The 25745-nt window shown below is 43.7% G+C and overlaps 1 protein-coding gene across 3 annotated transcripts in view; it reads right to left on the minus strand.

The window, feature by feature from the left end:
- Positions 1-25253, minus strand: part of RELN (reelin) — a 276304-nt gene extending 251051 nt beyond the window's left edge. For all 3 annotated transcript variants that reach the window (XM_068994382.1, XM_068994372.1, XM_068994390.1), the window contains exon 1: positions 24994-25253. In XM_068994382.1, the coding sequence (XP_068850483.1) occupies positions 24994-25222 (229 nt within the window). In that variant the 5' untranslated portion in view covers positions 25223-25253. The remainder of the gene's footprint in view (positions 1-24993) is intronic.
- Positions 25254-25745: the final 492 nt, after the last annotated feature.

Raw genomic sequence — 25745 nt, forward strand, 5'->3', positions numbered from 1 at the left:
TTGCTCGCACATAGCAAAAGGAACAGGGATGTCCCAGTTCAGTCCTTGCACCAGTCTGTGGTCCTGCAGACCCACACTCACTCCTAGAGGCCTCAAACAGCCAGATCTTCCACATGCACAAAGCCCTGCCCCAGAGATTACCCTTTACTGATTTCACAATATTGCTGGTAAATGAATTCCAAAAGTGGCAATAATTCTGTGAGATGCTTGTAAGAAGCAGTGATAATCAAAGAAAAAAATGGGAGTTACCAGTTTGTTTTCTTACTGCAAGGGGTTCATATGATCCAGAGAAGAGGAAATCTCAGTTGGATCTACTATCGATGGAGAGGCATTACAACCATTGCATCAAAAATGTGCAAGTAATAGACAAGTCACAAGACATTTAAGTGACCCTAGACCAAGAGTTCAGAAGTTTAAAACCAAACCAAACCAAAATGATGAACAAAAGCTGGCTTAAAATAATTTCTAGAAACTTTTGAGTTTTTGCCAGAAAACTCAGGGAGTCCCTCACAGGTAGATGGGATTCTTATTGAGACAGCCATGGCAGACTTGGGGAATTTAACCAATTAACCAGCCTGACCTGACTGCACAGACTAAGTTTCTCCCAAAAACAGGATAGTGGGAAAATTTGGACTAACTTGAAACATGCTAAGAAAGAGAAACTCTAACACAGGCCTGAACAAATGAGCAATCACATTGAGAAAGAGATTAAAGAATTACAAAAACACCTCCAAATTGTTACAGAACAACAGAAGTACCTACACAAGTGAACTTGGACTTGCAGAACAGTATCAGAGAAAGGAAGGTTTCCAGTAAAATGAAAGGATAGTGGATACGGGTTCGGACATCACTATTTTTTCAGTAGACATAGGAAAAAAGCTAAGAGGTGAACCCCTAATTAGCTGTGTATGTTGCTGACCAGGCTGGGGAGATAACTTGTCCCTTTGAAATATAAGAAAGCAGGTTTTGATTGAAAATGATGGAAATTTGAGAAAGAGATTAAGACAATTAAGGAATTACACAATCTGCTGCCTTCTTCAGATTTAAGAATGGCATAAAAAGCCCTCCAACCTTTTTTAAGATAATAAAATTGAAATATATTTAAAATTAGCTGCATTGAAGATGTAGTTTCTCAAGATCCTGGCCATTGCAAGTGGTGCTCTCATGCCTCCCTGGGCAGAAACACAAAGGCAGCAAGAAAGGACAAAGAGTCACTTATCCCCCCCCAGAGGCCCTGGATCTCAGGGGAATCTTAGCTGCTAAAATTTCAGAGCATTTGAGACAGCAGTCCATCCATTTGCAAACTGTTACTAAAAAGCTACAGATATAAAGATAATAATGAAAATAAAGATGGGAACTGTGGTTGTAAAGGTCAAACATGAGACGTAGGTAGTGTTAGTATGGAAAAGCTGTAAGGACAAAGGAGGGTCTCTGCTCAGTGATTTTACACATAAGCAAGGAGCAGCAATAGTTCTTTGTGAGCATTAGGATTCACTCTCCAAACCAACAATCATAAATAAGAAAATATTGCAATGGATCACACCACATGGGTAAGTTGTAGAGAGGGAGAAGTATAGAGAATTGATTTTCTGTGAGGCCAGAGAGCTAAATGAAGATTTTTTTTAAATACTTATTACTTTTTATCATGGGTAAGCACCATAGATGTTAAGCAGATTCATTGTACTCTTCCCAAACTGACTTGAAGAGTGGTAAACAGCAGGCAGAAGCAGATCCAGGTGGCAGTGAAAGCACAGCTTTATCAAATACACTAATCCTCACCAATTTATACCGATGGGTGTTGCTTTTTGTGTGCAGAGTGAAACAAGTAGCTTTCCCTGGCCAAATTGCTGTATCCAGGGGATATCTTAAGGCAGGGATTGGCAGAAGTTAAATTAAGGAAGAATGGAAAGTGATTAATGTGCACATATACACATATATATAAAAGACAAATATGGAAATAAATACTACATACGTAGCCCAGCAAAGACATACCTATGCCATTCCAGTGATTTATGCATAACTAAGTCTCTTGCTTGCAAAACAAATTCCTTCAAACTTGTCACAGATCTAATCATAAAGTGGAGGAAACCTGCAGGTCCCAGCAGGCAGTCTCTGAGTTACACACATGCAGAACCACAAAAGTCTAAACTACTGATCTGAAACCTGATTTTCTTTCAGCAGGTGAAAATCTTTTTCAAATTGGCCAGTAATTAGAAATAGCAATACATAAATCTGCAAAACATCTATGCACCATTTTAATGAAAGCAAACCTTTAATAAACATTGATCTAAAAGGTAAGGTTGTTGGAAAGTTATAAGCAAATTCAACAAGGCATTTGAAATGAAAATGTCTTCAAGTTCCAGCTAGAGCACTGTATAGATCATTCTGTGCTATGGGGGGTCTAGGAAATAATACCAGTAGCAAAATTGTAAAACATATTGGAATGGCAGGTGCTGCAGTTCATTGTCATGCTAAAAACTCCTAACAATCATCTATAGCAACTGCAGCTTTCTTTTACCAATGTATAATAATTATCCATCTGATTAGCAAATGTAACCACCTGCAGTTAACTGGTTTAAGGGTTTAACTACTTGCAAGGATGAAATATCTTTCAAAATCAGGCAAGTTAGTGGTAAAATTAAACTGCCCTTTCAAAGTTTCATACTGAAAGGGTATTTCAAGAGGCTGTGGAATTATCTGCACTTTGGCACAAGTGCTCAGAAAATGGTTTTTATAAGATGTTACAAAGTGTCCTAAAAACAGCCTCAACAGATTTTAAAACACCAGGTAGGTTAGACACTATTCTACGAAGGAAAACTATTACAACCACATTTTTACTACTGGATATATCCAACCCCCTACAGCACCCAAGAATCCCTGAACATGCATTTAAATATATACAGCCATTATACATGGTCAGGTTCTCATCCTCTCTCTCCTTTTGCCTCAGTGATTGTAATCTTCCTTCTTATATCAAGAAGTGGTTTCTCTTCAGTACTCTTCACCTGGGCCTGTAAAACTCTACTCAGCCACTTGTCCAGGGCCATTTTACAGCTGAGTAAAATATTATTATTTCTTTTCATTAACCTAGGTCATCATGGTAAAGGATGAGGAGGGTAGATTTTCTATCTGAACTCTCAAATTTTCATGGCAATTTTGATTGGCGTCACCTTGCTCTTCCATTTAATCTCACCAGACAATAAAATATTTAAAAATATCTGCAATTAATGCCAGTGTCCTCCTATGAGATACACAAGTAAAACTGTTACACTTTCAGACACAAATTTTTACTAATGTCTTTAATGTCTCTTTTTCTGTATTATTGGCTTCAAGGTAATTTGTAGATCACACAAATCTTCCTCTTTCCTTGTCCCACCTTAGCTTTCTGTGTGTTCCATCAGAACAAACTCACTTTGAAATCTGCAATTCTATTTACCTACCCTTGTAGCTTCCTTTTAAATCTGAACATGAATTTTTTTCACTCCATTTCTGCTTCCTCTCATCTAAGAGAAAGCAGTCCAGCAAGGCACATTTGGGTAAGTCTTATTTCCATATGGAAAATAGCATAACAGAATCACAAGTGTGCTTCCCCAGCATGTCTCTCACTAACTGTTGATCCCACTAGCTGATTTCAATTAAACACCACCAAAAGGTAAACATCTGAAAACTATTGCTTCTCTAAGTCCTCTGAAAAATCAGTACCCTGAGAAAGGTGCCCCTTCGTTCCCCTCCCTGTCACTCCAGGGCTCTAAGTCTTTGAGCGTTCATATAGAAATAGCTAAAATCTGAATTTCACAAAGATTTGAGCACCAGGATTCACATTAAATTCATCTGAACTTATATGTGCTGGAAACCCTTGAACAGCTCATCAGCACATGCAATAAGTACTTAGAATCTGAGGCAGTCCACATCAAGCCTGACATCTTGGAAACTGAGGGCAGTCCCTGCAGGAACAGAGAAGGAAGCTGAACCACAGCTTTGAGTAAGGTTAAAGCAGAAAAGGATAACTACAGACATAAGTGCTCAGCACTATGCAAGTACTGAGCAAAGGAGCTGTCTGTCCCCAGCCAATCACCTCCATGGCTGGGCTTGTCTCTTTGTCATCTTTGACATTTTATGTGTTTTCCCTAACTCATTTTTTTTAACAACTGAAAAATGCTTTTTTTAATTTAATGTGCAACAAATATAATAATGTGTATATTAATTTTAGCAATAGGGATACATTTAGAGCATGACTTTATCAATGCAAATTTGCCATTCAGAATGTAATTATAAAAGTAAGGAAATATGTCTTAAACATTAAGTTGTCCACAGACTATGGACAAATATAGATGTAATCATCCAATAATGATTCACAGCAAAATATTATTTTTAAAAATCTGCAATTTTTATGGTTCATGTTCTCAGGATTTCCATTCACATGTAAACCTTACTGATCCCATCAAATCTGCAGGCTTACTTGTGTAAATCTGTTGCAAAGTCAGGTTGCAAATCTGCTAAGAAACTGAAATTTTGCAAAGAAGAGGGAATTTGGAAATTTTTACTTAGGAAATTTTGGGAGTTCTTTAAAGGAGAGCAAGGAGTAGATGAGAAGATACTTTAAGCATCCAATCTTCTTGGCACCTTTTCCAGCTTGCCCTCTCATTGAGCCAACACAGTTCTCTTTTCCTATTTTCTCTTCCTGAGCAAAAATGTTTCTTGCCTTTCAGGAAGAGGCAGCCTGTGGAGCCCTGTGCCCCTGAAGCCCAGCTGCCTGCCAGGATGGAGAGGGAGCCCTGTGCCCTGGAGCCCAGCCATGTGCCAGGATGGAGAGGGAGCCCTGTGCCCTGGAGCCCAGCCATGTGCCAGGATGGAGCAGGAGCAGGCACAGCACATGAGCACCCCTTGGCATCACACAGACCTCCAGCACCAACCAGAATGGACACAAAGGAGTGATAAAGAGCCACTTGCTGCCTGCTCACCCTGCTTATGACACACCTTCTGAAGGTGTTTGAAACACTTCTACAAAATTGTAATTTGAAATGTGTCTCATCTCTGCCCTCATTGAGAGTAAGTTGATGTGTCAGTTGGAGTCTGGCATCAACCATTTTTGGATGATTGGCTTCAAATCCTCTAATCAGCTTACCATACAAATAATTGAGCTGTGTGCTGTGGAAGGCCCTTTGAGGCAAGTGAAGACATTCTCCCTCAAGCCCCGGAGCAAAATTAGAGCTGTCATTTCCAGCCCCCCACGTTGCCTGCACCTTCCTGCATCAGCCAGCCAGAAGCTGCTTCATGTGCCTGAGAGCATCCTGACCCCCAGCTCCCCACTACATGTGTAGCTGATAGAAATGCAGGGCAGCACCTTTGTTTTTCTAAGAAATACTGATCTACTACTATACATGTAGATTTAAAGCTAGGATTCAGACACATATTTTTCTTCTATTTTATCAAAATTTATAACCCTCACTATACTACCCTTACTAGCTACTCTATGAAACAATAGGAGACATGCTGTGACCCTCATAGTGGAAGCCTAACTCAGAAGTGATATAATGCAAGGAAAATATATACATTAGTATGGGATACAGTAAAAGATGCAGAGCAAGATTTTCTACTTGCACAGGCAGCCCATAATGGGCTTTAAAACAAGGGTGGCACCCTGTGGGGTGATTTCCTCCCATGCTGTCCTTGCTTAAAGGGAATAAATTACTGTTTGCCAATAGGGATGATACAGCTGCCGGCTCCAGCACTCCCTTTCTGGCCATCCCACCTGGTACAAAGCCCCCTCAGGAGGGTGAAACACCAGTTTACACTCAAAAAACAGCACTGACAAAGTTTGCCCATTCCCCCTGAGCTCACACCTCCCCTGTCTATACCATCCAGGACACCTGCCCCCTCCACCTTCCTTTCACAGCCGTCCCTCATTTCCAACAGCTAAAGGAGAAATGCGTTGGGAACTCTGTTTTCCTCTTCTCTCACAACGTAGCATGCCCTGGTTTTTATATCTTCCCTTTATTATCTTCCTTTTATTATCTTCCCTTATTTTCTAGTTCTCCGTAATTACATATTGGGACATCAAACAGTGAAGCAGGGACTGCTTTTGAAGGCTTTTATAATTAGCTTTTCTATTGTGTCCTCTAATACCTCCTCTGGCTTTAGACTTACTTTTTTCTGTTCATAACCTCCTGAACATATGGCGGTAAATATGCAGCATGCTGTGAGCTTCACCTGGAGTCTACTTACAATATATCTGCAATGTAAATAACAGACTTCATGTCAGTCAATTAATCACACACCAGTGCTTGGCAGAGGGCAGGCAGATTGCAGGAAGGGAAATTGGAAAGTGGTGTCTTGATCAGCATTGGACTTCAAGTATTAAATATTACCTAAGTTGGCATGTTTCTCTGGCATCACTGCTTTTACCTAAAAATATTCTGTTACAATTGCATTAGAATTAATTCAAGGCCAAATTCTCACGTCACCAGAACCATTTTGGTAACATTTCACCCAATGGAATAATGATCTCATTTCCACAGAACATGACCCAAATGCAAATTTCATACAGAAATTTAATTTAATTTAATTTAATTTAATTTAATTTAATTTAATTTAATTTAATTTAAAGTGATCCCATGATGATGCACAAAATTAAAATATTGCCATTTCAGTAAAAGTGTTTCTTTTTGGTAAAACAAATTCAAATTAATTATGTTACAGATGTGTTTTATTCTTGGTTTTGCAACAATGCATTTGAGCAAGACAAAGTACTTTGTTTACCTGATTCACTTTATTTAACTCGAGGGATTCATGAGGATATCATCAATTATAGTCCCAAACACATCATTTTATGCTTTAAAAAAAAGACTCTATTCTATTAGAGCTCTTCTAATTTGAAGATCTCAAAGGATTTTCTGTACTACATTAAAATCCTTCTCATCCCCATGGAGGACAAGTGAAAATATAAAAATAAATCATCTAATATTTAAACACACTTGGATAGAGCACAATATGAAAGTTAAGATCTCATGGGGAGAGTTTTCCTAATAACAATAAAAATCTCATTGAAGGTAACAAAGAAGCCTATTTATGGCTGAGAATTGCCCATGTCTCACTGTACCTGGCCCTGAACTGGTCTCTGCCAGGGCTGGTGCCTGGGAAGGGCTTTGCCCCAAGGCTAGCTTCAGGCAAGGGGACAAACAAATGCCCTCAGCCACCTTCCACCCTGCTCACACTACTGCAGTTCAGCCCTACGGGTCTTCAAAGGCTTTCTATTATTGCCTTCATCCTGCTTCTTCTGAGAATTTATTCCTACAGGGATCACTATGCTCCTTCTTTGCAGTTGCCCTTTACAGACAAGACAGCTCCTCTTTATTCAGGAGATGAAGAAAAACTTCAGGGACTAGATCAACCTTTGGCTTAAAAGCCACTGACCTCTGATGGTCACCAGAAGAATTGGTTATGTCTCCCGGACAAAAATTATCTTCTAGATATGACTAGAAACCCAAACCCCACTGCTGCTCCTAAGGGCTTTGATGCAAGGGTGGGAGCAAAGGCTGGTGGTGCTGGGGTACCCCTGTTCCCCTGGGGACCCCAACTGCCCCTCATCCATGCCCACCCCAGTGGAAGGGCCTCTCTCCCCATCACTGCCAACCTCTGCTCACCCAGGACAGGGCCACACATTCCCCAGGCCATCCTGACCATGAACCGAGCCCCAGGACAGCCATGCCCTGGTGCCCAACACCCTGTGGCAGGAGACTGGCTTTTATTTTCATCAGTGAACTGAAAACTGTTCTCAGTGGGGATCAGTCCCTCATTGCTGCATTCCCCAGTGTCTGTAGGGTACAGCAGAGTCTTGCTAAAGAGTTTCTGTGCCTGTGGCATGTGCAGGGCCTCCCTCTCTGTCTGTGTTCTCCTAGGGCTAATAAATCGCTGAGCTCACCTGACTGCCTTCAGTTTTAGTGATGGCATGACCCTGGGTCCTTTTACTCTGCTGGCTACCAGTTTCCATCAAGCTTTCAGGTCTTTTGCATCTTTGAGACCTGTATCCCTGTTACGTTTGATTAACCAACGTTAACCAACACATTCCAAAGGGAGGAGGACAGACAGCATACTGACAGTGCCCCAGAAAGAGCCCATAAATTTTCTTCAGGGACAAATACATTTATTTGCGAGCATAAGCATGCAGAAAAGGCAACCACACCACATCAGTGTGAAGAATATTTATTTAGCATATTGGTCTGCAGCATCTTGTTATGCCAATGATAACAGCACCAAAACCACAGAGGCAAAAAATACAGGGACATTTTAATATTTGGGACATTACTATGCAATAATAACCACTGGGAGTAAAGGGAAGTCTAGGTGTTTAAAGGATGGCAGCTCTTGCAGGGATGTAAAAGCTATCAATGTTTGGGAGTTTCTAGAATTTTAGAGAATATGGGTTTGAAGAGTTCCAATGGGCAGTACGAAAAGCATTTACAGCTCCAGGAAGGGCCAGGTTCTATACTCAGCTTCCATCCTCAAAAGAGGGACAGGCAAAGTTTTATCCCCAGCTTGTCTCAAGGGACAGGATGGTCAGGCAGCCCTTCCCCTTGGCACCAGCCAGCTCATGGGGAAGTAGGGCAGAAAATTCAAAGGACCTCAGCCCAAGCCAGACCCCTTCCAGTGCAAGCACTGCCAGGGCCAGGCAGGTGGATGTGTTGCCAGCAGCCAGAGGGGCTCGGGGCCTGGCACTGCATGGGGTCCTGAGCAACCAGCGGGTGGAAAAGCCACAGACCTAGCAGTCCCTAACTCCATGATCTTCCCTCTGAAGGGCAAGCATTTAACTTTGACCCACACAACACTTTGGGTGCCTGCACATTTCCTGGCAGCCCTGGTACAGCCACAGGCAGAGTGACCCATGTCCAGTCCCCAGGGAAACAGGGCTGTGGTTAACACCAGCTCCAGCTCTGCCTCCAGACAGAGCAGCCCATTCAAACTGCAGCCCCCACTGGATTCAATTAAGCAGCTTTTTTCTCTGGACAGGACTTGACCATGGAGTAATGCTTGAGTCAAAACAAAGACAAGCCCTGAGGCAGAAGATCTGATGATATTTCTACGTTAATTTATAATTGCAGTGCTTTTACTCTAAAAAGATAAAGTAAGTAAGATGATGTTGTGATTAAGGTGCAGAATATCTAATTTGAGAGATGCATAAAAGGAAATCAAGGAGTGCTATCTATCAGGAGATAACTGCAAGTCTTCCCCCATCCTCACTATAAATCTTTCACTGAGAAGAACTACTAGGTTATAAAGAAGAAGAATTTAAAAAAAAAAAATTAAAAAGGAGACATGTTAAATACTGCCTAACAAGCTTCATGACATGACCACAAAAGTCTTAAATTCAATGTCATAAATTCAATACCATCAGAAGATTCAGATACAATGTTCTTAGAGACACTGTAAGTCAAGTACAATATTAAAAGCCACTGAAATCTTTAATAGGTGTTAAATATTTTAATTCATAGATCCTATTCAGAGAAATATCACAGAGGCATCATCAATCCTTTTTCCCCTCTGACACATATTTTTTATAATTTTGCCACAGTTTCTGCAATTAAAAGTTATCCCAAACATTTACAGAAAAGAGACAGAAAACTGCCCTTGTGGACATGATCACATGCAACCCATTATGCTTACTCCAACAAACAACCCCAAATAGGCCAAGATTAATACCTGAATGTATTCAAATTACTGTTTTGAAAGAGATTAGACCTAAGGCATCCCACCAATTCCCAGAGGTAGTGTGCAGTGATTATCCTGTACAGGTATTTCCATGGGGAAAACACCTTGTTCAAAAGTACTGAATGTTGTGATAGTGCCACATATGAAACCCTTTCCTTTTAGTTTCACATTTAGGGCACATAAGCCTTTATTTTCTGTTTAAATGTACTAATCTTCTTAATGGTATAATCAAGCCTTTAATATATTTATATTAAGTTTATATTTAGAAGGAATAACCATCACGTTAGTGGTGATGGACATATCTCTCCATTCATCTGACTGAAATACCCTGGATAAATCCCTTTGCCCAATTCATTACTGCAGAGACAGCAAGCGGCTTTATTTTATTTAAAAGCATTCATTTGCAATATATTTATAGTTAACATGTAAAAATCCTGATTTAAGTTTGAGAAACATTTCTTTCTTCTTCCATTCCTCACAGGGAAATGTTCCAGTTTGTAGCTTTTTAAGTAACACAGGATTTTTCAGGCTACAAATTCAAAAAAAGATATTCCTACAGTGAATAGGTCACAAAAACTTCAACTACCTCTGCATCCTTCCAGTTTTTAGTTCTTGGAAAGTAAAAATGAGCCTGAGCCCTTAGGCTTCCTTTAAGGAAGTTTATATTTAAACATATCCCAAACTTTTTTTCTTTAAGTAGAACAGGGAGATTTCATAGGAATTCCTAACTCTTACCCAGTATAATATCAGCTTTGTATCACATAAAAAGTGCCCCCACCAATACAAAACCTGAACCAGATCTAAGCCACTGAAACATGGTCTTTCTGGGAGATATTACAGGGGGATTTATAAGATGCCACACAGTAGAGCTATCTTTTGGCACATGACATTGCAGGCATTGCATTAGGCCTGCCATGAGGCATACATTAAACATAATAAATAGCTGCTACAGACCCAGATCCCCAAAATACATATTAAGGTCTCCCACATATATTTCCTTGTGGCACCTCTTCTGATTCTAAAGAGCACATTAAATGTTTAGCCCCCCAACATGTAACAATTCATCCTAGCAGCAATCTGATTGCCTGCAACAGAAAAGCTCAAGAAACAGTAGAACAGACAGGTATTTAACAAAGGATATCATGGAACATGCTCTTAAGTGTGTAATTAAAATAAATGTATTATTATCCTTTAATTACACCTAAATATTTCCAAATTAATCAAAAATAATGGAGAAAAAGCAATGTGTTATTATCATTCATTCCCAATTTTTCTTAAAGGTAAATATCTATGCAAGATACTCATAAGTAAAACCCAAAATTAAAAGGGCCATCAAATTCTAGCCTAGCTATTTACAAAGGCATCAATCTCTCTTTAGAGCAGAGTGTTCTTGATGTAAAAAAAGTACAAAGAGGATGATTCCCCTCTAATTCAAACGAATTACAACCACTGTGCATGCTAACCATACCAAACACAGGTTAAATTCAGCAGAAGGGATGAGAACTGAACTGGCAGCTGGAACCTCTTCCAGATCGTTTGACCAGAGCATGTTTTTCCCACCGATACATCTGCCTGGCAATGTGGGGGGAAGTCACTGCATGGAAGCTGTGGATGCTAATCTCTGAGCAACGAGCCCAGCATTCTGAAAAAGGAGAGAAGAGGGGGAAAAATCTGACTGCTCCCTCACGGTGGTCATCTCTTCTGCCTCACCAGCCTGCACCTGGATGCCACATTCAGCCTTGCCCCAGCGCAGCACTGCCTGAAGAGGGATGGAAACTGCCATCCAGATGTTCTGCTCGATGAGTAAATTAGGAAAATTTTCAAGAGAGCAGGGTTAAATCTTGTCCTGCTGTCCAAAACTCTTGCCTCATCACTCATATTATGTGATGCATCAAGGAGCTGTGGGCTTTACTGGCACTGATCCTCTTCCATGGTGGTGACAGTCCTCCTCCTCCCCGAAGTGCTAAAAGCTGGAATGCTCCAAGACAGAAGATGTAATTTCTGTTTGTCAACAATTTGACTGTTCTGAAGATTTGAGATTATGCTTATTAGCATCTGTATGAGTTTTGCACCTCATGAAAAATCTACATGCTCTAGAGAAAAAATATCAATTAGAACAAAAAGATTCCCTGTTTCTCACTGTTTGCATGCAGAAAATACTTGGTAACTGCAAAAAGGGCAGGCTTTGTAAATCTGGAATGAAAGGTTACTAGTTACAGTGCAAGTCACTTGCTAGTGTTTCTTAGCAGTTAGTGAAATGCAATTAAAAGAAATATTGCAATGTAACTAATTTTACAATGTGCTTTCTCATATGGAAAATATTACAATTAGAAGGAGAATTTGCTCTCTACTGTAATCTCACTAATTGGGCAAAAGGCACTTGAGGGGGGAGTTGTTCATTGGGGTTTTGGGCAAGGTCCCAGAAGAAGAATAGTCAGTGTGTAATGCACCACTACCACTGCTCAAAGACAGTTTAGAGTTTAAAAACACCATTTGTACTAAGAAAACAGCCAGATGCCGTTGCATTGGCATTCTGTCAGTGATGAGTAGCATAAAGGCTCCCTAACATCTGCTACCACTTGATGAAACAAAACTTACATCTCTTTGAGTGAAAAGGTCCACAGAATAATCCAGGCTTCCTGAGGCTGGGAAGGGACTGGTGCTGCCAGCTCCAGCCAAACCCACACCTTTTCATCTCCTCTGGTTGAGGCACATTCTGCAAACATCACAACTCTGCTGAAATTCCTTTATACTCTGTAACTGCATTAACTTCTTGTTGAAGGAAAAGCAGGGCAATAAAGAACACAGGGATCACTTCCCTGAAGGAAATAAACCCGCGTCTCTCAAATGCAATTTCTATGCCTGCTCTCAGCAGTTCATTTCTGTTTGAGGTGGACAGCCCTGTAAATATTATTCCATGAAAAAAGAGATAATTTTGAAGACATGAAGGCCTCTTTGTCTAGTTCAATGAACCACAATTCTGTAGATGCACTGCAACAGGTTTTCCAAATCAGAAGCAGAAGTACCCTTTAACTGTAAGACATGCAGAAGGAGGCAGGTGAGAGATCTCCTCTAAGCCTTTTTTACTGAACACTGCAACAGGGAAAAGATTTCTGCTGAAAAAGAAAACTGAAAAATTACTAGATGTAAAGGAAAATATGGTTGACTTACACATTAGTAGCCATACAGCAGCCACAGGTATCCTTATAGAAAATGTGAGTTTGTTACCTTGGAAATGTTAGTGTTGCTACCAACTGCCCTTCCTTGCCTTAAGGAGTGAATTATGATTCTGCAATTTATTTTGGGAACAAACACGAGGAGAGTGGTCTGAATCAGATCTGTGCAGTGGCCGGAAATTAAATGGTCAACTTGTCAGAAGTAGAACTGTTCAATTTTTGGTTCAGTAACCAAAATGAAAAGAAAAAGAAAGAAAAAGAGATCAGCTTGGGCTAACATAAAAGAAGTACTGCGGGATCTGGCACAAAAAAATAAATTAAAATATCAGTTAGGTCAATATGAAAATCTTCAATGAACCAAAAAAATTAGACAAAGACTTTTGTTCAAGCAGAAAAGTCTCATTCTATTTTCTGATTATGCATGTAACTTTTTTTTTTCACAGTCAGTTTCACAATCAATATATATTTCCAAAACTAAAATAAGAACTATGTTTTGAAAATAATGGTAATATATTTAAAATACTTCCCTTCTCCCCATTTTCCATTAAAACTTTTACCAAATACATTGTCAGATTTTGTCTTTGATAAAACCAGATTTCAAATTATTTCACTACAAACATGGAAATTCCAGCTAAATAAATTCAGAGAATCATAGAATAGTTTTGTTTGGAAGGGACCTCACATATCATCTTGTTCCAATCCCCCTGCCATAGGTAGGGACACCTTCCACTAGACCAGATTGCTCAAAGCCCCATCCAACCTGGCACTGACGGCTTCCAGGGACTGGACATTCACATCTTCCTTGGACAACCTGTTCCAGTGTTTCACCACCCTCACAGCATAGAATTACTTCTTAATATCTAATCTAAACCTACCCTCTTTCAGTTTGAAGCCATTCCCCCTTGTCCTGTCACTACCCCTTGTAAAAATCCCTCTCCACATCTCTTGTTGGCCACCTTTGGACACCGGAGAGCTGCTCGAAGGTCACCCCCAAGCCATCTCTCCTCTGGGCTGAACAGCCACAATTCTCTCTGCCTGTCTTTATAGGAGAGGTGCTCCAACCCTCTGATCACCTCCATGGACCTTCTCTGGACTCACTGCAACAGGTTCAAGTCCTTCTTTTGTTGTGAACCCCAGATCTCGATACAGAACTCCAGGTGGGGTCTTGTGAGAGTGGAGAAGAGGGGCAGAATCCCCTCCCTCATCCTGCTGGCCACGCTGCTTTGGATGCAGCCCAGGGTGTGTTTGGCTTTCTGGGCTGTGAACACACATGGCCAGCTCACATCCAGCTTCTCACCCACCAGCACCCCCAAGTCCTTCTCCTCAGTGCTGCTCCCAATCTGTTCTCCACCCACCCCCCATTTGTGCTTACGATTCCTCATGCAAGAATACCATCAACTTGAAAAACTGTCTGACAGGGTATCAGCCATCAGCAAATGAATTATAATAACTGGAAAGCATGAAAATATTTGCCAGAGGTTTTGGATCCTTGTACTAATCTGAATGAGGTTCTGAAGACTACACTTGTTTTGGGCCAGAGTCAGAAGAGTTGCTGTACAAAAATGTTTAACACTGAACTTCAGACAGAGATTCTTTTTTCCAAACATGCTGGGAACTATTTTTTTAACCACTTTTAAGTACTGATTCTTTGATTTTGACACCTGGCATACCCACAAACTGCTGCACTGCAAGGCTGGCAAATAGTTTGTTAAACCAGGGTCTTTGCCTTGGCCAGTTTGGCTGTTTTGTTTCTCTCTGCAGTTCTTGCTATAATAATAATTTCATCCAGTTTTGTTTGGAAGGGACCATCTCGTCCAGATGAATGTGTCTAATTCTGGAAGGAGTGTTGTTTTTTTTCTAGCAATGCATTTCCTCTGTGAGATAGGAACACTGGAAGGTTATTGTGGGCTGGAAACCACAGCTTGTTTAGCCAGAAAGATAAATATTATCTATATTTCTTGTTCTTTCCTATGCATTGTATTGTCCTGGAGAGCAGTGGGAACAGTGGAAGGCAAATGGCAGAGACCTTGCCAAGCCCCGTGATGTGATGAACGACTTCTCAGGGCCTGACATGAAGAGAGGCCACAGAGGGTCACACTGCTGTTTTCAGATGTTAAAAAGGCTGATCACCTACCCATTGCTTTCATTTCTAGCACAGGAAGAGCTCCCCCATGCAGGATCCACATGGGAAGACACAGCTCTTCCATTAAGTGTTTCTCAGCAAGAACACAAGCCTCCTTCCCAGGAAAGCTGATTTTCTGCATCCTCGCTATCTCATTTATGAATATTCTACCAGATTTGTTGAATGATGTGACCACAAACTGCCTCTCAGCCATAGAGAGAAAAACATTCCCAGATTTCTTCAACTCTTCCGGGCAATGAGTGTTCTGTGCTTTCTCTTTTCCCATTTCCTTCCCTCCTCTTCGCTATCATGTGCACATGGACAGACAGACAACTTTCACTGTTCCCCCATACATTCCCAAGGAGCAACCTACGTATGCCACTTGTGGACAACCAATATGAAAATCCCTCCAAATCCAAGATGGGGCAGCAAGATGAGGAGGGGAAACAGCATTTGCTTTTGGATGCATGCCTGTGCATGAAATTGAGCTTGTTTCCCTGTACAGAGTTTTTTCTTTGTCAACTTTTGATTATCTAACTGCACTCTTGAAAATTACACTGGAGAGATGGAAAGAAGGAAACAGTGAGGTCCCTTATTCTGTGTGCTTTTCACCAGCTGGACCACTCAGTGTACAGACACATTGCAGCCAGGCTCTGGAAGGGGACATGGGATAGGTGCCAGCATCCAGCCCTCCATGGCAGCAAGGAATGGACAGTAGGAGACACAGACACAGCTGGAGCTGGGGCTGGCAGGCAGCCCCTTTCCTTGTCTCATCTCTCTCGGGTCATACCTGTTTATTTACAAAACTACCCTTCAAGCAGACATGAGGAAAAGTGTCTAAATCGAGGCAATCAAAATTTTGCTAACTGTGCTGCAAGAGCTCCTGGCATTTCATCTCAGTCTGGTTTATAGCTCAGTTCCCTCAGCCCAATGAGCACGGCCCTGTCTCCTGTGGGAAACAAGCAGTCACATGCATACGTGTGAGTAGAAGCCATTCTGGGAAACACATGGAGACCTTCAGCCCCATCTCTGAGGATTAATCTGCTCACCCTGCTGAAGAAGACCAAGAGCACTCCAGTTCCCCCTCTGCTGGATCTTGCAAAAGCAAAGAGAAAAGCCAGCAACCACCCTGCATGGCCGCATGCCCCAAGGCTTCTGCTTCAGGAGAGACACAGCGATAGTTTTACACATGGCTTCACAAATATTTCCAACACCCAGTGAACCCCAACACCCAGAAGGCTGGGCTTATTAATAACACTTCACCTCTAGCAAAACTGAATCAAATTTTACTCTGGGCATCTCAGTCAAATACTCTGCACTGTCCCTTGGAGCTGCTCCCTCCTCTGAGTGGGCAGAGAAGAGAAGGGGAGGAGGTGATGGGGTGAAGGCATGCAGGACCACCATCCATCTGATTATCCCCTGCTGGCACTCAGCCCTTTAGCAAGGAGCTGGGGACAGGCTGTCCCCAGGCAGGCACACAATGTCTCTCCTGGCAGTGGAGCAAGGCATCCCCTCAGAGAAGGTCTGTGGGGAGCAGCGGTCCCACTGCAGGGCTGGATGCACACTGGGATGTTTGTCTCCCCAGGACATGGGAAACTAGGACAGAACTTGGGCATGCACTGAAGCACTTGCACAGGGCAGAGAGAAACCTGCAGCACACAAAATTTTAGGAAGGTCAATGTAGAAGTCTGAAAGAAGGTGGTGGGGGTGGGATGTGAGACTTAGGGTAGGGTAAGGTAAAGCTTGCACCTGAAGGGAAATGGATTTCTTGTCTGCTGTCACTCAGGGCTCTTGCAGGTTGAACTTCAATAGACACAGTCTGAAAAAGTGCCATTGATTTTCCTTCCCAAGGAGATGCTTGTGAAACTCTCACGACCAGTATTAATACCAAAGTGCTAGAGAGGAGCAGGGAGCAGCCACTTCTGTTTTGTTCCCCAGATGGAAAAATATGGCAAGAGGGATGTTATAAAGACTGTAACAAGCACTCTCCACTTTGGGATAAACGCCTTTGGGAAAGGGTCTGAACTCCCTTCCTGCTCCCCAGCAACTTTCACAAGCCACTCATGTCCAGTCCCCCAGGACATATCCTGATTTCTAGACTGAGATGTTCACATAAAAGGCATTGCTTACAACAGGTCATGAGAAAACACTAAAAGACCGCAGTCAGGGATATCCTGATTCCCAGGAAGACCAGGGATCCCCTTGGGGTAGACAGAGAGGAGCCTTGTGGAGACCTCTACCAGTATGCAAAAATCACATGACCAAACAACATCCCCAAAGAGAAAGCCATGCTGACAGCAGCAGGACAGGGATGAACAGCCAACAATCACACTGCAGGGAGTCCGGAGTGACGCAGATGATGCTGAGGTTGGTGAGATAAAGCACAAGCCCATAGGTGCCTCTGCCTGAAGCTAAGCTGAACCCAGCTGCCTGGGAAACACTGACGCCACGGAGGCAGCAGCCACTCCAGATGGTTGCAGGAGACAATGGCAAGGAGCCTGTGGCTCCACGCCTGCCCACTGGGTGCTATCTCCAGCCCCAGCCAGGACCTCTCCAGCTGCAGAAGGACAGCATAATGTCTGGTCCTGGACTGTAGAATAAACAGGTACAAACCCTAAGGCCCCCACAAACCCCAGGACTCCCTCTCCATGCAGGATATACACATCTCCAGCGTGGTCTTATTTAAGGCAAATGTTTAGTGAGAGATACATTAAAACAAAACAAAGTCTTCAAAAAACCCCACTCCCTTGACCCTTCTCTTCCCTTTAGGAAAGGAGTAAAATGTGTAGCTGTGGGAGGCATCTGAGCACTGAAGGGACCTGGAGAAGGTCCTGTGGGCATGGACCAGACAGATCTCTGTCTCCATGATGCCACTGTCCATTGGCAGAGCCCAGCAGGAATTGTGTGACACATGAAATGCCTTTCAGTTTCCAGGACTGACTTAAGGGAAGGAGGAATGGAAGAAGACTACCTGCCTAACAAGAAAGCATTGTCTTGACCAGCTAGGAAGGTCTTTCCCCATGCAATCTGCTAGTGTGCTTTGACAGATGTCAAAGATTGCACTTACAGGGTTTGTCCTATATTTATCCCCGAGGTGAGTCCCAGCTGGGGGGGCAGGGGGGAAAGATGGGAATTACACAAATATTCCAGACACACATTTGCACTCTGTGCACCTTTCAGGCCTGATGAAAAGGCAGGAAATGTTAAGACAAAGAAAGGAAGCATGTTAGAAAGACTGAACCTTTCATCAGAGACTATTGAAATTCTCATAACAAGGTCTGGTATGAAAGGTTGGTCATTCTCAGAGGTAAGACAGTGCCATTTCCTTCCCTCTCCATGAAGCAAACACTCATGACGAATCTAAACCACAGCTGTAGGGCATGAGACACACAAAGCAAATAAAGGCTGCATCTGAATCCATCTCAGCTTCATCACCACGGCTATTATCAGATTGAAAATCATACCAGTCAATATGCAAATACTGTAGCATTGCACTATCATAAAAAGTTACAGTATTTCAAAAGCAATGGCCTCCAAAAATCCAGACTAAGGCAACAATAAGGAAAATGAGAAATGGCACCAGTCTTGCCCTGTTCTGCCTAATGAACCGACATGGGTTTGGTGAAATAATCAATGCAGGAAACATTGGAGAAACATCCTACATGCCACCACACAACAGTAACCTACTTATACATAATTTACTGGTCACCTTAGGTCTTGAAGGTTTATCTCTTCTTTCATATATATATATATATATATATATATATATATATATATATATATATATATAAATTATTTATAAGAAAAATACATGTAAGAAATTTCTGCTTAAAAGAAGTTTGCATGGACATATTTTGACAATGAATTCCACAGATAAATTACACATATTAGAAACATCTCTGAACACAGAAATCAGAAAAAATGTGCAATATTCCCACTGAAACAGTATTTTTGCACCCTTTAACCATATACAGGTTTCTTTTATTCCTTGACTCCATTGCTGGGTGATGTGCCAGAAGAAAGGTTCATGCACACATGCCAGCCCCCACAGCCAGCTCCAGGCCTTGGACAGTGAACTCACCGAGGCAGAGATCATTTTTCCATGTACACGGCCCGGCCCAGCCCAGTCTGCCCTACACGGATCCGCAGTACCAACAATGCCGTGTCTGTCCCACAGTCAGATGTCACCTCACAAATGTGGGTCACGCCAGCACGCCATGCTGGCTTTGATTTCTGTTATTTGGGGCAATCAAGTCTCCTTTGAAGGGGGGAGCAGCCCCCTGATGAGGGGAGAAAGGATTTAACCGGAGATTACATCTCTTCTGCAAATTTGCAAGAAAGGCTCATTTAGGCCTTTGTGGACCTTCTACCTCCTTTCATCAATCTCGTGCCTGACTACATCTTTGGCTGGGCCATCTGCTGGTGCTTATGATGCCCACGAATTAGTGATGACAGACAAAACCATTGAAATTTAACATCTTCCCTAGTGAAACACAGTTTGTAAGAGGCTGTCAGTTGTGATCCTGCCTATATTTTTCTTTTAAGGTTGGCACCCTTCATCAGTTTCTGGTCAAGGGATCCTAAAAGCACAACTCTTTAAAATTTGCAAACACACACGACACGAACTTTGAGGCCAGACAAGAGCTTCAGAAATATAGACAATGCATTGATCAACATCAAGACCTAAAAAACTCATATTTCCTCAAAAACATACCAAGTAAGGCTCAGATCTGAAAAATTCAAACAGGCCTCAGTACTCATAAATCAGCCTTCCTTTTGCAAAGCTTACTTTGTGCGAGAAAATCATAAATACAGCAGAGCAGAGTCAGGGTGCGCTCTGGAGACTCTGGTGGATGAAGGCATTTTTAGTAAATGCTGACCCAAGATGAAATTTTTATGTGCTATGAAACTCTTATGCAGCTGCAAGATATTGCTAGGAACCTCAGAGGAAAGGAGAGACTTGAAGATCAAGGGTTTTCCCCATTCCTAATAACTCCCTCACCATTGCTACCTATTGCCAGACTCATGTTTTTAATGTGAGTGTCCCTTAAGAGAAGAGTTCTAAAATAATCCCTGGAGCTAACTGGACTCCCATGAGCAAAAACTTCTCCACACTTCTTTAATTTTAAACAGAAAATGATGGAAATCTCCATTCTTCCAAAGATCAGAGGAGTGTGTAAGTGGGTGAGATGAAAGGTTTTGCGGGAATAGCCTGCAAAAGACTCAAGAAGCTGACCTGGTTCTTGGGGTGATGATGGAAAACAGAGATGCAAATCTGCTCTTCTGTTACCACTGCACTAACATCACTTCCTGTTCATTGTTTATTTCTACTGACTCACTAAAAACTTCCTACACTTCAGCACAACTGGTAGAGAAAGTATCCATGCCTGAGTTTCTGCCACTGGGTTACAGCTCTGATTATACCTCAAGCAGCATCACTACTTAAATTCCAGTTATTTTTTTTCTTCCCTTCATTCACTTCAAACTCCAGCACATTTTTTTTTTACCAGTGATCTGAACAATAAGAATTTACAATGAAAACACCCACCAGAAATGTAAGTAATTGTCATGGGTTACCTATGAAAATAGGTACTAAGTCACAATCTGTATTTCTAAAATACAGTGGTTAGTAACAACGGTGGAATCAGACAGACTTTAAACAACTTTTTATCAGTCCTGAAAGAGTGCACAACTACCACTTAAAATAGTTTAAAATTGTTTTTTACAACCTATCACAGCAATGGTTCTGGACAATATACAGTATATCTAAGAATAGTAGCAGTCATTGATGGCAACTGATAACATTTGGGGACCGAAGGTTAATCCGTTCTGGAAAAAAAAGGAACAATGGAGAGTGAAGTAGAAACTCAAGTCTCATTAAAGAAAACTATTTTAAGGGCAGAATGATGAGTTTTAGCATCAATCATGGGAAAACAGTTCAAAGTTGTTCCTAAAAGATCTAAATTTGAAACCTTGGGAAAAAGGAACTGTTTGCAGTGACAGAAAAAAACTCTTAAGGGATAAGAACAAATACAGTGTAAAGATAATCCATTTGTATTTTTTAAACACTACAAATCTGACTGTTCATTTTGAGCTTTCTGTGATTAAGGTCAGTAAAGACTCAATATTCAGTCAAGTTTATCCTTATTTCTTTATGCAGTTCCAATGTACTTATCTGCCAGTAAATCATGGTACATGCTCTCAGCACTCAAGGCGCATTGACATGGATTTAAAAAATCAACCACAGATTGCAAATAAACCCAAATGGAGTTATATAAAAATTTTCAGTTTATACTGGGTTTGGCTTGATTTTTTATTTTTAAGAAATTATATTCTGTTCTGCATATTACAGAGGAAAACCCAGGAGAAAACCAAAAGAAGATCATCCCTACCTATCAGGAAAACTACACACAATCCAGGCGAGCCCTGATGCTGCTCCCCAAACACGCAGCCCCCCCTTGGCTGAGAGGAAGCTGAGCAGGTGCCTACATTAAACCAGTGCACACTTTGTCAGTTTGCATTTGAGCAAGCCCGTAAGTGCTTTGCCAGCTCAAGGACTTAATTACATTTGAAATAAGCTAATTCAAGGAATAAATGTCTGCCAAAGGTAATAAAATTGTTTGCTGATGTATCAAGTCAGTCCTCTTATATAAAAGAGTGTATTTATATGCAGTGTAGGTCTGGTCCTATTCAATCAGTGATTAAATATTTACTGTTTGCAGGAATAGGGCCAAATCTGGAGTAATTTTAAGTATTAGGGGAGAAGTGCTAAATCCCAAAGTATCTAATTTAACTATGCAAAGTAGGGAATATTATTGCCTTTGTTTTACTTATGAAATTCAGAGGCACAGGGAAATAAAGTGCCAGATTCAGGGTGCCAGAGAAGCCACTTGCAGGAGCTCCTGTGCTTCCCAGGCAAGTATCTTCTGCAACACATGCTGTTGCTCTCCCGTCGTGCTGGGCAGTGTGAGGGACAGTTGGGCAGAGGGCCAAGAGCCCCTGTCACAGCTCCACTGGCTGCACAGTGGTTTGACTCCCCCTCTGAGTGCCCAAGGAAATGTCTAAACAAATTAGCAGAAAGTCGGTGGCTGATTTTTTTAATCAGATTTTTTTCTCATCCAGTCCTTGGCATATGGTTTCATCCAATTCCCTCCTCTTTGAATTTGATGTTCTTGGATGCTGCTGTCACCTGTTCCTGTAGAATGAAGGGGCAGTAAAACAGGGCCTCACTGGAACTTGCAAAGATTCAGAGCATTTTAACATGCTCTCTGAACAGGTGAATTTCCCTTGTACATATATAAATCTGCCTTTGTCCTGTGCTTCTGTGCAGCATGTCAAAAATCCTTCTCTGTGTCCCTGCAAGACCACCTTTAAAGTTTTATTTTTAAATGATAAATGCTCAGCCAGTATAGACTGGCAGTTTTCAGCATCGTTAAACTGTACTATATAAAATTCCATGCTGCTTCAAATTATTTCTTCAGATTGTATACTCTGGGGTTTTTTTTCCTTGTGCTATATTTAACGTTGATAATTGTTATATTTAAAAATACTCAAATTACATATTTCAGAATATCTAACTGATTAAGTGTGCTTAGCTCAAGAATATGTCTGCTGCACTGTGCATAGCAAATAGACAGTACTTCTTGCCATGGTTTGGCATGGGTAGGTTTTTAATCAATGCACGAATTTGTAAAGAAATCACCATTGCAAGGTTGATATAAATTAGGAGTCTGGCTCGCACCGAGGTGTACCTACTCCTCGCACTGAGTTAACAGGTTAGTTTTCAAGTTCGGCTTGTGGACTTCCTTCTGTGCTCATCCTTTGAACGCGTCCGATTTCTTTACATTTGCTTAACACGGTGGCTTTAAAAGAAACCCCGAAATGGTTGGGTTGCACCCCGCGCAGATGTTGGCCTCTGGCAGCGATGATGCCGGGGCAGCGCCGCGCCAGCAGTGCCTGCTTCAGACGGGAACGCGCAACCGCGGGGCGAATTTTGGCCGGGCAGCGGGGTCAGCAGAGGCTCCGGGGGAGACGCCGCAGGAGCTGCTCCCCGAGCGGGCTGGGCTCGGGCGAGACGCGCAGGGCCGGGGAGCGGGGCAGCAGCGGCTCCGCAAAATCTGAGAGCGGACAGGGAGAAATCCCACGAGGCACAGAGGCAGATTCAAAGACGCCGCAGTTTGCTCGGTCAGACGCAAAACAGCGACGGAAAACCCACCCTTGGCCACCTGAAAGGTCTGGCGCGCAGCTGGGGCGCTGCTCCGCAAGCTGGTGCTTCAAAATTCAAAAACCCTTTAAAAGGGCGAGCTGCAGAAGAGCATCCCTGGGGAAACAACCTCTGTCCCTACTCCTCACCCTGCAGGACAGCCGGACAGCCCTGCCCGCCACAAGCCTCTATCCCTAGACCAGCAAAGGGTCTTAAACGCCGGCTGCAGGCTTGGAAAACACGGCAGTAGCGAGGAAAGGGGCGATTCTGTTATTTACGTGGTTGAAATATAATTTCAAAAATCCAGCCTTTAAAACAGTGCAAAATGGAAATCCCAGGTTCTTTTTTCCCTCTGCAGGAAAGCTTCTTTTTTCCCCTCTGTGGTTCAGCAGGTTGAACGCAATTTAGCTAACCTGAATGTGTATTATGGGCTGTAAGATCTAAGGCTCTAAGGAAAAAAATTATCTGGTGAAGTCATATAACTTATATATGTGGGGTTTTAGAAAGGATACCAGTATTTTAAAATTAAAAGTTTCCTATGTATTTAGTAAAACTATATAGTTAAAGCTTGCACATAGGCAAAAACTTCAGGATGCCTCATTTTGCGTGAAAATGAGTATTTGATGTGTTTGGAGTTTAAGTCTTTACAATAAAAATTTCAATTAGACTCTTCACATCACTATTCAATAATTTACCTGAAACTTAAATTCTGTGCTGGAACATATGAAAGTCAGAAGTTTAATTCAATCTTTAGCCAGGGACTATCCTACAGTATCTGGTTTTGAGCAAGGTGTTTTAAATAGACATCTATTGTCATTTTCTCTGATTTCCAGCTGCTTACTGCAGAATTAGCAATTATTCCGTAGCATTGCAAACTCCAAACAGACACAAAGAGATAAGGATTAGTGAATATGGCCTTAAGCAGTCTCCCATCGTTATGAATTTAAAAATGTTTCACACATGAAGTTTTCTATACAGAGAAATGGTGCTGAGGCTGTTGAACCACACAGTGCTGCTTCCCGGGGGCACTCTGCAGCCGAAAGCAGGTTCCCACAGTGGTGTACCTGCCTGCGAGGCCCCACTCAGCCCTGGGCTGTGCCCCTCACCCAGTACAGCCCCCAAGCAGAGACACTACTTTGTGAACAACTTTGCCTATTCTTTCTTGTTCATTCTCCTCCGCCTGGGCGCTTACAAAAAGCAGGTTTATTTATTAATTCTGGGCACGACCTTCCATCTCCAAAGCCACCTATGAGTGCCTGACCCCCGGCTGTCGTCCGTGGCCCCTGCAAGGGAGCAACAGGCTGGCCGACTGCCGCGGCCGCGCCGAGCCGGTCCTCGCGGTGACACACCGCGGTGACCCGATGGCAGCAGCCCCTCAGGAGAGGGTGATGCGCTCGGTGCGAGCCGGCTCCGAAAGCCGCTGAAGTGGGAAAGGGACAGACTGCCAGCAACTTGTGAGGCTCTGGATCCAGCCCAGGGCCGGCGGAGGAGCAGGGACTCGGAATTTCCTCTGCTCCCGGCTGCGCCCGGCGGGAGCCGCGCCGAGGCGAAGCGGCGCTGGGACAGGGGCGCGGGCGGCGGTCCCGGAGCCCCGGGCAAGTGAGGACGGTCCCGCACGGTGCGGTGCTCCGCCGAGCCCCCCGCCGGGGCTGAGCTGGGGCACGGCACACGACCGCGTGGGTTCCCGTCCGGGGCGCCCGCTTCCCCCCGCCGCTTTCCTCCCCGCGGGACGCTCCGGGGCCGCCCGGGGACGAGCAGCGCCGAGCACGGTGGGCGCCACCACCTACCGTGGTACTCCTGGCCGGGCACGTAGGCGGCGGGGTTACCCGCGATGTGGAGGGCGATGAGCACCTCGCCCTGCTCGCCGTCGCCCTCCAGCTCGCCGTGGTGGGTGCAGAGGAAGAAGAAGGGCGAGAAGCGGGCACGGGGGGCAGCCGCCCGGCCCGCCGCCAGCAGGGCACCCAGGGCGGCCAGCAGGCAGGGCCAGCCCCCGGGGACGCCCCGCCGCCGCTCCATGCTGCTGCCGCCGGCGCCGCTGGGGCATCCAGGGCACGGCGGGGCCGGCGCGCCGCTCCGCTCCGCGCCGCGCGGGACGGGGCGGGACGGGACGGGACGGGGCGGGCGCTGCCCCCCGCCGCGGCCCGCGGGAGTTCGTGGGGAGGCGGGCGCGGGGCGCGGAGCGGAGCGCAGCGAGGGCAGGGGCGGCCACGCCGCACCCGACGAAGGCTGCGCCGTTCCCGCCTGCCGCTGCCGGGGTGCGGGGCACGGAGCTGGGAGTGCGAGGGCTGGGAATAATTTATTTCCCCCGGTGCCGGGGTGGGAGGGAGGGGAAGGTCCCTCCCCTCCTCCTCCGCCTCCTCCTCCGCCGCCGCCCGCTCCTGCTGCTCCTCGCTCTGCGCGCCGGTGTGCGGTGCTGCCGCCGCGGACACGGGGGCTGTGAGCCGGGCTCTGCTGCCCGCCCTTTGTCTGCCGCCGGGTCCCTGTCCCTGCCCCTGCCCTTGCGTCCACGCCCCAGCTTCTGCCCCTGTCTCTGCTCCCG

The sequence above is a fragment of the Aphelocoma coerulescens genome, chromosome 1A (assembly GCF_041296385.1).
Source record: "Aphelocoma coerulescens isolate FSJ_1873_10779 chromosome 1A, UR_Acoe_1.0, whole genome shotgun sequence".
Lineage (NCBI taxonomy): Eukaryota > Metazoa > Chordata > Aves > Passeriformes > Corvidae > Aphelocoma > Aphelocoma coerulescens.